Source organism: Schistocerca gregaria, chromosome 1 (genome assembly GCF_023897955.1).
Source record: "Schistocerca gregaria isolate iqSchGreg1 chromosome 1, iqSchGreg1.2, whole genome shotgun sequence".
NCBI lineage: Eukaryota > Metazoa > Arthropoda > Insecta > Orthoptera > Acrididae > Schistocerca > Schistocerca gregaria.
This window is the reverse complement of record NC_064920.1, coordinates 514,495,893-514,509,459: the sequence shown is the minus strand read 5'-3', so window position 1 is coordinate 514,509,459 and position 13,567 is coordinate 514,495,893. Positions and strand designations below refer to the sequence as shown.

The 13,567-nt window shown below is 44.9% G+C and overlaps 1 protein-coding gene across 1 annotated transcript in view; it reads left to right on the top strand.

Annotated features, from left to right (window-relative positions):
• The window catches only part of LOC126354491 (sodium- and chloride-dependent GABA transporter 1-like), a 287,334-nt gene that overhangs the window by 240,438 nt on the left and 33,329 nt on the right, over positions 1 to 13,567 (top strand). Inside the window, exon 9 of the mRNA XM_050004222.1 lies at positions 6,593 to 6,821. Coding sequence (XP_049860179.1) covers positions 6,593 to 6,821 — 229 coding nt within the window. The remainder of the gene's footprint in view (positions 1 to 6,592; positions 6,822 to 13,567) is intronic.

The following is a 13,567-nucleotide window of genomic DNA, read 5'->3' as shown; positions in this document are numbered from 1 at the left end:
AAAATATGGACCGATGTCATATAATTTCGTACACTTAAATAGAATCGGCGGGGGTGTAAATGATAAGATCTGACATTCATTGTGGCAGGTAGAACGGCCACCAGAGTGCATTTGTATTGTATGTGTTTAGTGTTGTTACTAGGCCTCGTGTGGTGTGTAAAGGGCGTAAGCAGCGTCGCATGTTGAGTGATCGCTGTGAAGGACAAGGGAGTGCTGCGTACTCCCGAGAGAGAGCAATATTAGTAGTAGTAGTAGTAGTAGTAGTAGTAGCTTTATTCATCCGTAGATGAAAGATATAGGATGGAGGACATGTCAAAGTATTTGCAAGTTTAGAACAATTTAAAGAAATCTAATTAGTATGCACGTGTATTTACAGACTCATAGTTAGAGACAATAATTAGATTTACTCCTGGTGTACAATACTTTTTCTACAAATAACTTATTAAATAATGTAATGCCACAATGTCCACTCACTCATACCTCACTATTAGTCACCACACTCACTATACGCGCATTGTTTCATAACACTTCACTCACTACACACACACACACACACACACACACACACACACACACACACACACACACACACACATACACACACAGGCACTGGTGATCGTCATCACCAAATAGAATTTGGATATGTCCTCATTGTGCATCTCCTGCCTTGTCGTGTAGTGCAATACCCAGATATGAAGAGCATTCGGATGCGACAGTGACCCAATGTTGTACCACGTGGGGACGTGAGGGAAGGCATACTTTGTCGTCAAGGTTCAGGTGAAGCACGTCTGACCACCGAAATGGAGGATCTAAGTACTGTGCACCAGGTACATCGTAACCCTCCTACATCACCGTCTGCCATCCCTTTAAGGGAAAACAACACGCTGACGGTCGAAAAACATCGAATTTTTAATTAAGAAATTCATATTTATACACCTTGATGAATTATCTCCCAAAATATTATGGGCGAACTCCAAAAAGTATCGATACTGTCAACATTTGAAGCCGAGCGTGCACGTCACGCCTTGACGGTAGAGATCTGGTTCCTCTCTAAAGCTCTCTATTTATACCGATGTGAGTAAACCAGATTTGCTGGAGAGTTGTTTGGGTGGTTTTACTCAAAACGTGAACGGATGTTTCAATAGTCTCATTTCTAGACATGATCCAAAAAACGAAAACAAAAAAAAAAAACAAAAAAAATCATGGAGCCGAAGTGAATTTGTCAACATTGCTTCAAATTTGGCCGTATGTCTATTCAATATAGGCTATACTGCATTACTGCCTGTGAAAAATGCCCTTCAAATCAAAATCGGCGATGAGATGCGGCGGTTCTGTGAAGACAAAGACGCCCACGGCTACGCGCTCAGCGACGAAAAAGGCTTTGGGGACGAAAATGCGGGCTTATCAGGTCAAAGTAGCAGAAAGCGGCCATCCACTAGCAGGGGCTATAGTTATAATGGACCAAGCATCAGTGATATCCCTCAAGTTTCAAGTTTTGTCCTTTTATTATATGATAAATATTTGTCAAACTTTAAACACTTTTTTCGGTATGATTATCGTCTCCCGCGCTGCAATTTTCATCCTATTTTAATGATTTTTGGCCTCCGTTGAAGCAAACTGAATTCTTTTCAAGTCAATGTGGCCAATTCTTTATGTTAATACTTGGTATTTTTTTCTGATATCTATAACGCAGCAAAATTTTTTTTTTTTTTTTTTGCAAATCCCTACGATTAGCTAAAATTACATCTCTAAAGGATCAGGATGATATGTTTCAGATAACCACAATCGGAGTTGCTCTGACAACCGTCGATCTACCTCCTTTCAGAGCTGCCTCGGAAAATGCCAATTACACAGTGAAGACATTAATATATTTTCAATAAAAGTTACCAATAAAGTCCTCAATGTATGCTTCATTCACTGTAGCAAACAGAATTTGTCTACTGCATTCTAGTACGGAGAGACAGAATCCTGAATTTGAGCAATATGTTCGTCCTTCACCCTATCGCCCTTCCTTGATACCTCAGGTGTGCACTCCATGCAGGAAGAGGCTACTATGGTAGCAGACTATGTGTGCCATGCACATGGGGATTTTTTAGGTCAGAGAAACACCTCCTTCTGATCAGCGACGGATTACCTGCCAGCATCGAAGTTACAACAGCCACAATGTGTTGAGTGAATGCTCGTCCTCGCAGATCGGAAATACACTCCTGGAAATTGAAATAAAAACACCGTGAATTCATTGTCCCAGGAAGGGGAAACTTTATTGACACATTCCTGGGGTCAGATACATCACATGATCACACTGACAGAACCACAGGCACATACACACAGGCAACAGAGCATGCACAATGTCGGCACTAGTACAGTGTATATCCACCTTTCGCAGCAATGCAGGCTGCTATTCTCCCATGGAGACGATCGTAGAGATGCTGGATGTAGTCCTGTGGAACGGCTTGCCATGCCATTTCCACCTGGCGCCTCAGTTGGACCAGCGTTCGTGCTGGACGTGCAGACCGCGTGAGACGACGCTTCATCCAGTCCCAAACATGCTCAATGGGGGACAGATCCGGAGATCTTGCTAGCCAGGGTAGTTGACTTACACCTTCTAGAGCACGTTGGGTGGCACGGGATACATGCGGACGTGCATTGTCCTGTTGGAACAGCAAGTCCCCTTGCCGGTCTAGGAATGTTAGAACGATGGGTTCGATGACGGTTTGGATGTACCGTGCACTATTCAGTGTCCCCTCGACGATCACCAGAGGTGTACGGCCAGTGTAGGAGATCGCTCCCCACACCATGATGCCGGGTGTTGGCCCTGTGTGCCTCGGTCGTATGCAGTCCTGATTGTGGCGCTCACCTGCACAGCGCCAAACACACTTACGACCATCATTGGCATCAAGGCAGAAGCGACTCTCATCGCTGAAGACGACACGTCTCCATTCGTCCCTCCATTCACGCCTGTCGCGACACCACTGGAGGCGGGCTGCACGATGTTGGGGCGTGAGCGGAAGACGGCCTAACGGTGTGCGGGACCGTAGCCCAGCTTCATGGAGACGGTTGCGAATGGTCCTCGCTGAAACCCCAGGAGCAACAGTGTCCCTAATTTGCTGGGAAGTGGCGGTGCGGTCCCCTACGGCACTGCGTAGGATCCTACGGTCTTGGCGTGCATCCGTGCGTCGTTGCGGTCCGGTCCCAGGTCGACGGGCACGTGCACCTTCCGCCGACCACTGGCGACAACATCGATGTACTGTGGAGACCTCACGCCCCACGTGTTGAGCAATTCGGCTGTACGTCCACCCGGCCTCCCGCATGCCCACTGTACGCCCTCGCTCAAAGTCCGTCAACTGCACATACGGTTCACGTTCACGCTGTCGCGGCATGCTACCAGTGTTAAAGACTGCGATGGAGCTCCGTATGCCACGGGAAACTGGCTGACACTGACGGCGGCGGTGCACCAACGCTGCTCAGCTTGCGCCATTCGACGGCCAACACCGCGTGTCCTGGTGTGTCCGCTGTGCCGTGCGTTGATCATTGCTTGTACAGCCCTCTCGCAGTGTCCGGAGCAAGTATGGTGGGTCTGACACACCGGTGTCAATGTGTTCTTTTTTCCATTTCCAGGAGTGTAGAAAAGGTTAATATGAAGTTAGTAAATTAGTCCTGGAATTAGTATCGCTTATTGAAGGTTGTAATTCCCAGACAGTACTAGGAAAAGAAAGTTGGTTGTAACCGGAATGAATAGCAACAAAATCCTAAGCTCAGATTGGAATATTGATGATGATAAGTTAGTCGCCAATGGTGTACTGCAGTAAATAACTCGATAATATCTAGCGATGCTATCACCGATTCCCAATGTGAATTTATATGGGTGAATTTAAGCATCACAGGTCGGTTAAAAATGGTAATCGGATGCTTTAATAGACGGCTTGGGTCAAGAACTAATGTAAGAACTTGCAGAACTTCAGAGAGAACTTGCAGGATATAGTTAGTAATTTCCTCATCATTCTGTTGTAATAGGGGGAGGGGGGTTGGAGGTGACGTCAATTTGCCAGTTATAGACTGGGCGAGTCACGCCTTCAGAACTAGACCAACATGTTTATTTTAACATTCTCGGTGACCAAGTGTTGCCGTTCCCTGAGCATCTACCCCTACCTACGTACCCGGAATGCTACCATACGGTGCGAGACGGGCCATAACTTGCACTAAAACTAGTCACTCACTTTTCTGTTCACTCGCAAGTGAAAAAAGGGAAAAACGAATGTCTTTATGCCTCCCTGTAGGCCCTAATTTCTCTCATCTTGTCTTCGAGGTTTTTAGGCGTCGTCGGCAGTACAATCGTTCTGCAGTCTGCCGAAAATGCCGGTTTTCTATATTTTCTCAATAGTTTTCTCGTGAAAAGGTTGACTTCCCTCCAGGAGTTACCATGGAGATTCGTGGAGCATTTCTGCAACACTGCCGTGTTGATCGAACCTACCGGTAACTAATCTAGCAGCATGCCACCGAATTCCTTCTGTGTCTTCCTTCAATCCGATCTGGTAGGGATCCCAAACACTTTGAGTAATATTCAAAAATGAGTTACACTAGTGGTCTATACTCTGTCTCCGTTACAGATGAGCTACACTTTCCTAGAATTCTACCGGTAATCTGAAGCCGGCGATTCGCCTTCTCTACTAGCGAAATGAGTGTTCCTTCCATTTCCGATCGTTGTGCAACGTTAGGCTGACATATTTAATCGCCGTGTCTGTGTCAACCAGCACACCACAAACATCTTCCTGATGAGTACGCTTCGGGCATTTTCGTCATCGAAGATAACGATAGGCGTGTTCACAGAGCTGCCTGTATTTTTTCCTATTTGACGAACACTGAGGCACATATCCCACCTCGTCTGGCCTGGTAAAGCACTCATAGACAATTTCTGCGAACAGTAGATAAAACTTAGTAATCAATAGCCCCAATATTTGGTAGTCTACGGGTTTTAATCATGAATGAATAGCTCCAGCCGGATGTCCTGCACCTAAAGAAACATGTGGACTGCCTTCCTAGCCGAGCAGAGGTCATGAATGCTACCAGAAAATAAGTACACTAGATTTTTATATTTTCTTTTAGAAAAAACGTCTTTGAAAAAATTACAGGATACTGTTGAAACACTTGTGTATTACCCCATATAATGAGGATCCCTTTCAATGATGTGCTGAGCCGTGGTACAAACTTCTTCATGCCGTCCTCGAAGATATCCCCCTCGAGCTCCTTCCCCTACTTCAGAACGTCTTTCTGCATCTGCTCGTCAGTTGAAAATTTAATCCCGCGGCTGTGTGCCATCGGGGAAGTGAAAAAATGATAATATGAAGGTACCTAGTATGGGAAACACGGAGGGTGGCTCAAAACGTCCCAACCAAATGCGTCCAAGAGCTCCTGGGTGGCTAAGACTGTGTGAGGACGGGCGTTGTCGTGCAACAGTCACACACTTCTCCTTTTGTTACTGCAAAGTTTCTTTAAGGTCTCACAAAATCGTCGTGCATTGGTGGTCTCCCCCTGACGCAGAAATCCGATCAGTATGATGGCTTGTATGTCCTAAACACTGACGTCATGATTTTTTCTACCCGAAATTATTGTTTTTGGAATTTTAGGCAAATGTGGAATTTGTGTGTGACGCCACTGTGACGATTATATTTTTGTCTCAGGCTTCGAATGAGCCACCCAAGTTTCATCTCCGGACAAAATAGAGCTCAGAAAATCCTCCTCTCCCTATCGAAGTCGCTCAAAGAACTTTGTGGCGCTACTGACCCGATTTTTCTTGTGCTGGGGCCCATCTTGCACACAACATTTCTATGAGGGTTTCGTATAAGAGTGTTCTGGAGAGTTGGGGAAAACACACTCGTCCTGTTCGTAACACCTTCGCCGTAAACTGCTGATTTGCGAAAAATAGCCATAGCAGATTAAAGCACGAATCTCTTTAGTTCAGCATGACTGCTGTATGTCATGTACTGTCAATCGGCGGTATTCAGGAACAGTTTCCTCGATTTTTTTTAAGTAATTCGTCTGCCAAATAGAAGATATTCCCCTCCTGTGGTCGTCATGAATATTTGTTCTGCCTCCACTATACTCCCTACAGTACTGAAACACACTCGTCCTGTTCGTAACCCTTCACCATAAACTGCTGATTTGCGAAAAATAGCCATAGCGGATCAAAGCACGTGGCTCACACTTGTCGGGATTTCTCACCGGCAGCTTTCACGCATCTGGACACAACGTTAGTTCACATACTAACGTGTACGTGCAGTGTTCTATGTGGTCCTGGGATCCTCCTCTATCACTCAGTGTTGCCAACCCTAAAGAAACCGGCCCGTCAGTGCGTTAGGTTCACAGTACATTTATTTTCCGAATATGTTCGTATATAGGTCAGGCTAAGTTTTTGCCCTCTGTGCTTATGAATCGTAGCGATGTACACCATCAGTTTTATTCTGTCAACACCAGTGCTCATTGTTTCTTCTTTTCATCGAGACGGCAAAAGATTGTTATCTTTCGTGATAGGCACACTGTGTTGGGAAAGAGAGTGACATATGTGGTGGGTGAGGGATTTGTCTCGATGTCGCAGTTCGGCGGCGTGGAGGCGGTGACGTGCGCGATAGTAGACCGGTGGCCGCAGCTGCGGCGCTACCAGACGTTCGTGACGGGCGGCGTCTGCCTGGCGCACTTTCTGCTGTCCGTGCCAATGTGCTTCGGCGGCGGCATCTACCTGTTCACGCTGATCGAGTGGAACGTCGTCACGTGGTCCGTCCTGCTGGTCGGCCTCGGTGAGGTCATCGTCGTCGCCTGGGTCTACGGTGAGTAGCGGCCACTCGGCGGCAACACTAGCATTGTCTGTACTGCCGACTATACAGCACTTCAATGTTTCGGTCGTCTCCGCTGAGGTTTCTTTGATGCAGGTCTCCAGTCCGACGCTTGCTAAAGAGTCTCTTTATCGCTCATCGTTGACGACAGGCGATATACTGTACGCATATATCTACGAGGACGAGTCAATAAACAAGTTGCGAATCGGGATAAAGGAATCAGAGCCGAATCTAACAGCCTGAAATTTATTTTCTTTTTCAACATACTCCGCACGTAAACTTAAACACTTATTTTATCCGTGGAGGTATGTGCCGCCTATGCAACTAAATGAAGGCAGTTTGTTTGTTGCCATACGCGTTTCGCTTCATTTATTTGCGAAGCATCATCAGTGGCGATTTCCAGCACTGCTAACACATATATGTGTTTCTGGAGATGTATTTGCTGGTCTTCATGCTCCAGTTAGCCGAATCCATTGATTCGGCTAACTGGAGCATGAAGACCAGCAAATACATCTCCAGAAACACATATATGTGTTAGCAGTGCTGGAAATCGCCACTGATGATGCTTCGCAAATAAATGAAGCGAAACGCGTATGGCAACAAACAAACTGCCTTCATTTAGTTGCATAGACGGCACATACCTCCAAGAATTTAAAGCAACTAAAGGATAAGACGGAAAACAGTTAAAAATGACTTATTTTATCGCTTGATAAGGCGTTAAATGCCTGCAGCGTAAAATTCTTGTGGCAGCCTTCGTAGCTAAATAGTGAACTCGGACTACAACAAGTTTCAAGACACAAAGGAATTAAGGACATTACTTACCAGTGGTCGTTGATTTACGTCAATGGGGAAAACTGAAAATTTTTGCCGGAACGAGATTCGAACCTGGACAATGCATTGACCACTATGCCATCTGGGTGTCGTGGTCACCATAACCGCACAGACTGTTCTAGCATGCCTTCCGTCAGACCAAAATTCTCAACTTATATCACACACAACTGATGTAGTGCCCCTGCTCATTCGCTTAATTACTCGCGATATCACGCCGATCTTCTTAAGAAGTTGAGTGTGGTGTTCCCTTGCACTGAAGGGATCGTTGGCCCTCATTACTTTAAATGCATATGGTGTCCGTTCTTTTGGACACGTCCAAAGGTCTGATGGATTCCCAACAGAAAGCACTGTGAAAATCGAAAATGTCTTATTTGCAACAGTAAGCTACACCATCAAGCTACTTCTCCACATAGTGGCCGCTCCATCCTAGACATGTGTCCTGCCAATTTTACGATACTCTCGACATACAAGGCATACACCTGTGCTTTCCGCCAACTCTCTACTCTGGTGTACAGCTCGTTATCTGTGCCAAAATGTTTTGTTTATAGCTAGCGACTCATGTGAACAGAGATGAAACTCGGGGGAGCCAATTATGGGCTGTACTGTGGATGATCAAACACTTCCCATCGAAAACTCTGCAGGAGCGTCTTCATTGCCCCTGCAGAATGCGATGGAGAATTGTCGTGAAGAAGGAAACGCACGATAGTTATGTTACGTGGGCTGCATGAATCAGGCGAAATCTCTCACCAGGCTCTATTACATAGCGGGAGACATTATTTTCTAGGCATCTTTATTTCCTCACTTTGTGCGCAGAACAGAAAAGAGCTGCTTGACGCGATCGAGTGGCATACTAGAGACACTGCCCAACACATCTGTCCAAAGCTTCATCGGGTTTTCACTGTGGTTTCCATTCCACTCTCGATTGGACCTTACTTTTCGTATACCCCACGTATAATACAAGACGTTTATTTGCTGCACCCTACAAAATAGATCTGTCCTGGGGGTTCCGAAATACTCCAAGACTCGGAAACAATTTGCTGTCACTCGATGACCAGCGCTTTTTGTTTGTGACTTTCTCTTGTCATTTGCTGAATTACTGTATCCCATTGAACACAACTTTCCTTGAATTAAATTATAACCATATAGGTGACAAATTTCGCTATGCACGTGCTCTGCGGACTGACCCTCGACTCACAATAATCGCGTTGTTCTAGTCGAGTACACACATCTAGCATACTCGCCATCTTGGTGTGACTGCAGGTCATTAAGCGTTGGCCACGGAATACTGCATGCCGGCTGTCTTCCATGCGACATATGCTGCGACCTTTTTGGCGCGTATAGACGTGAAATGTAAAACAATACACGGTATTCTGGCGTTTGCGACTCATTTATTGACTCACCCTCGTACGACTTTTTTTCTTCCATCGTCCCAAATACAGTTTTCAGAGATGACTTCGAAAATTTTGTTCGTGTGCTTAGTTTTTACTGACGTTTAGCAACCCATTTTGTTGATAATAGATACTACCCCTATAGTCGATGAGGCGCACAACTGAAGTGTATTAACAGTCCATCTTAATAGTCATAGCCATGAAATGAATTAACACGAATTGTCAATAATCTGCGCAACTGAATTTCTCTGTGCACATGTCTCGCATCACGTACACTCAGAGGAAAACTTACCTCATACACTTAAAGAAAATATTTATGTGTCTTTATGCAGTGTAGTTAGCTCAGTCTGTTAGAAAAAGGCAGAACCGCGAACGTGGGGAAAGTAGGCCGAAGAGCACGGAAGATTATGCAAAGGTTGTGTAAAATCAGTAACAAAAATTTCAATTAAATCTGTATTCAGTCGAAAAAAGCCAACATATTTACACAGGACTTTAAATAACAAAAAGTGTGTGAGGTCATCCTCAGGGATTCTAAAAGGAATCCGTCAATCGATTAAGCAAGAAATCCTACGAATATAAAGGCTGTCAGTTCAACTAAATACCTTGGGATTACAATTACGAACGATCCCATATATAATTCTATGCGGAAAGCGAATCAAAGACTGCGTTTTATTGGCGGAACGCTAGGAAGCTGCAACTAATCCAGTGGAAAGATCCCCTACGATATTGTTGTCCGTCCTGTGCTGTCATACGGCTCGTTACTAGACTGCATTGACGGAGAACACCGAAAAAGTTAAAAGACGGGCAGCTCGTTTTGTAGTATCGTGAAACAGGCGAGAGAGTGCGAATTGCGGTGGGAATCTTTAAAACAAAGGCGTTTCTCGATGCGGCGAAATCTTTTCAAGGTATTTCAATGTCTTTCTCCTGCGAATTCCGTTGTTTTAATATCGGGAAGACCTAATGCTCCGAGCCTGCAGTGCTTGGCCACCACTTCGTACTGAACTCTAAAGATGTGTCCTCGCCACAAGAATCGATCGGTTAGTTGTTTGAACCTGCAGGCCATCGTTGCGGGAAGCAAGAATATTTGTGCGGTATAGTACCCTTTACTGAAAATGTGGGTGTCTAAGACCTACACTTGGAGAAGGCTGCAAAGACAACAGAATTCGTGTTCAAGAATCGCTCCCTGAACACGAATTGTAACCTCTCGCCAGTTAAGTGCCTCCATAATGGTCGATCTATTACAATCCCTAAAGTTTGTGGCGAGCGATCGTCGTCGGCCAAGGAATTACCACTTGGATAAAGCCCCGCAACGGTCGGAATGTGCATTTTCGATCATTAATGTGGGACCAGCAAGGTGAGAAAAGGGATTGACGGCATCCTTGAGTCAGTGAAAAGATTGGCTAGGACCTGGCATGCATCGTGAGTAACACCCAAAGCGGTTAACACATTCAGTGAAAAATTGGTTGGCGTGGTCAGATGGCTTGTTAAAGTCGAGAAGAAGCTTGGTCCCCGAGATTTTAGAGGCCGCAGCCACTGAAGCGACATCTCGAAATCTGGTAACAGAAGTTAGCATCGCTCATCCAGGCACACAAGTTTGGCGAACGGCAATGATGCTGTCGAACAACTTCGGAAGACATGTTTATAACTCGAGCGACAATTTTACTGTCGAGGTTTAGGAGAGTAAACGACAAAGTAATTGAAAATTACGTCGACCCTCGGTTTCCGGGATGAGAACCATTTTACGTTTCTTGAAAGGAGCAGGAAGCGAGACACCCCGTATAACTTCATTGGCAATCGAAGTTATTGTGTCACCTATGAGAGGCCAAAAACGAACATAACATCTACATCTACATGACTACTCTGCAATTCACATATCAGTGCTTGGCAGAGGGTTCATCGAACCACAATCATACTATCTCTCTACCATTCCACTCCCTAAGAGCGTGCGGGAAAAACGAACACCTAAACCTTTCTGTTCGAGCTCTGATTTCTCGTATTTTATTTTTATGATCATTCCTACCTATGTAGGTTGGGCTCAACAAAATATTTTCGCATTTGGAAGAGAAAGTTGGTGACCGAAATTTCATAAAAAGATCTCGCCGCGACGAAAAACGTCTTTGCTGTAATGCCTTCCATCCCAATTCGCGTATCATATCTGCCACACTCTCTCCCCTATTATGTAATAATACAAAACGAGCTGCCATTTTTTGCACCCTTTCGATGTCCTCCGTCAATCCCACCTGGTAAGGATCCCACACCGCGAAGCAATATTCTAACAGAGGACGAACGAGTGTAGTGTAAGCTGTCTCTTTAGTGGATTTGTTGCATCTTCTAAGTGCTCTGCCAATGAAACGCAACCTTTGGCTCGCCTACCCCACAATGTTATCTATGTGGTCTTTCCAACTGAAGTTGTTCGTAATTTTAACACCCAGGTACTTAGTTAAATTGACAGCCTTGAGAATTGTACTATTTATCGAGTAATCTAATTCCAACGGATTTCTTTTGGAACTCATGTGGATCACCTCACATTTTTCGTAATTTAGCGTCAACTGTCACCTGCCACACCATACAGCAATCTTTTCTAAATCGCTTTGCAACTGAGACTGGTCTTCGGATGACCTTACTAGACGGTAAATTACAGCATCATCTGCGAACAACCTAAGAGAACTGCTCAGATTGTCACCCAGGTCATTTATATAGATCAGGAACAGTAGAGGTCCCAGGACGCTTCCCTGGGGAACACCTCATATCACTTCAGTTTTACTCGATGATTTGTCGTCTATTACTACGAACTGCGACCTTCCCGACAGGAAATCACGAATCCAGTCGCACAACTGAGACGATACCCCATAGGCCCGCAGCTTGATTAGAAGTCGCTTGTGAGGAACGGTGTCAAAAGCTTTCCGGAAATCTAGAAATACGGAATCAACTTGAGATCCCCTGTCGATAGCAGCCATTACTTCGTGCGAATAAAGAGCAAGCTGCGTTGCACAAGAACGATGTTTTCTGAAACCATGTTGATTACGTATCAATAGATCGTTCCCTTCGAGGTGATTCATAATGTTTGAATACAGTATATGCTCCAAAAACCCTACTGCAAACCGACGTCAATGATATAGGTCTGTAGTTAGAGGGATTACTCCTACTACCCTTTTTGAACACTGGTGCGACCTGCGCAGTTTTCCAATCTGCAGGTACAGATCTATCGGTGAGCGAGCGGTTGTATATGAGTGCTAAGTAGGGAGCTATTGTATCAGCGTAATCTGAAAGGAACCTAATCGGTATACAATCTGGACCTGAAGACTTGCCCGTATCAAGCGATTTGAGTCGCTTCGCAACACCTAAGGTATCTATTTCTAAGAAACTCATGCTAGCAGCTGTTCGTGTTACAAATTCTGGAATATTCCATTCGTCTTCCCTGGTGAAGGAATTTCGGAAAACTGCGTTCAATAACTCCGCTTTAGCAGCACAGTCGTCGGTAACAGTACCATCGGCACTGCGCAGCGAAGGTATTGACTGCGTCTTGCCGCTTGTATACTTTACATACGACCAGAATGTTTTCGGATTTTCTACCAAATTTCGAGACAATGTTTCGTTGTGGAACCTATTAAAGGTATCTCGCATTGAAGTCCGTGCCAAATTTCGCACGTCTGTAAATTTTAGCCAATCGTCGGGATTTCGCGTTCTTCTGAACTTCGCATGCTTTTTCCGTTGCCTCTGCAACAGCGTTCGGATCTGTTTTGTGTACCATGGGGGATCCGCTCCATCTCTTACAAATTTATGAGGTATGAACCTCTCAATTGCTGTTGCTACTATACCTTTGAATTTGAGCCATATCTCGTCTACATTTGCATAGTCAGTTCGGAAGGAATGGAGATTGTCTCTTAGGAAAGTTTCTAGTGACACTTTATCCGCTTTTTTAAACAAAATTATTTTTGCGTTGTTTCTGGTGGATTTGGAAGAAACGGTATTGATTCTAGCTACAACGACCTTGTGATCACTAATCCTTGTATCAGTCATGATGCTCTCTATCAGCTCTGGATTGTTTGTGGCTAAGAGGTCAAGTGTGTTTTCGCAACCAGTTACAATTCGCGTGGGTTCGTGGATTAACTGCTCGAAATAATTTTCGGAGAAAGCATTTAGGACAATGTCGGAAGACGTGTTCTGCCTACCACCGGTTATGAACAAGTATTTTTGCCAGCATATTGAGGGAAGGTTGAAGTCCCCACCAACTATAACCGTATGAGTGGGGTATTTATTTGTTACGAGACTCAGATTTTCTTTGAACTGTTCCTCAACTTTATCATCGGAGTCTGAGGGTCGGTAGAAGGAGCGAATTATTAACTTAGTTCAGCTGTTAAGTATAACCTCCACCCATACCAATTCGCACGGAGTATCTTCTTCTACTTGACTACAAGATAAAGATTATTTAAGAAAGAATGGGAGTCTCGGTTGCAAACTTTTTTTTTCACTCTCACAGGAGCATCATCAGACATCTGGGGCACAAACAAATTTCCTCCG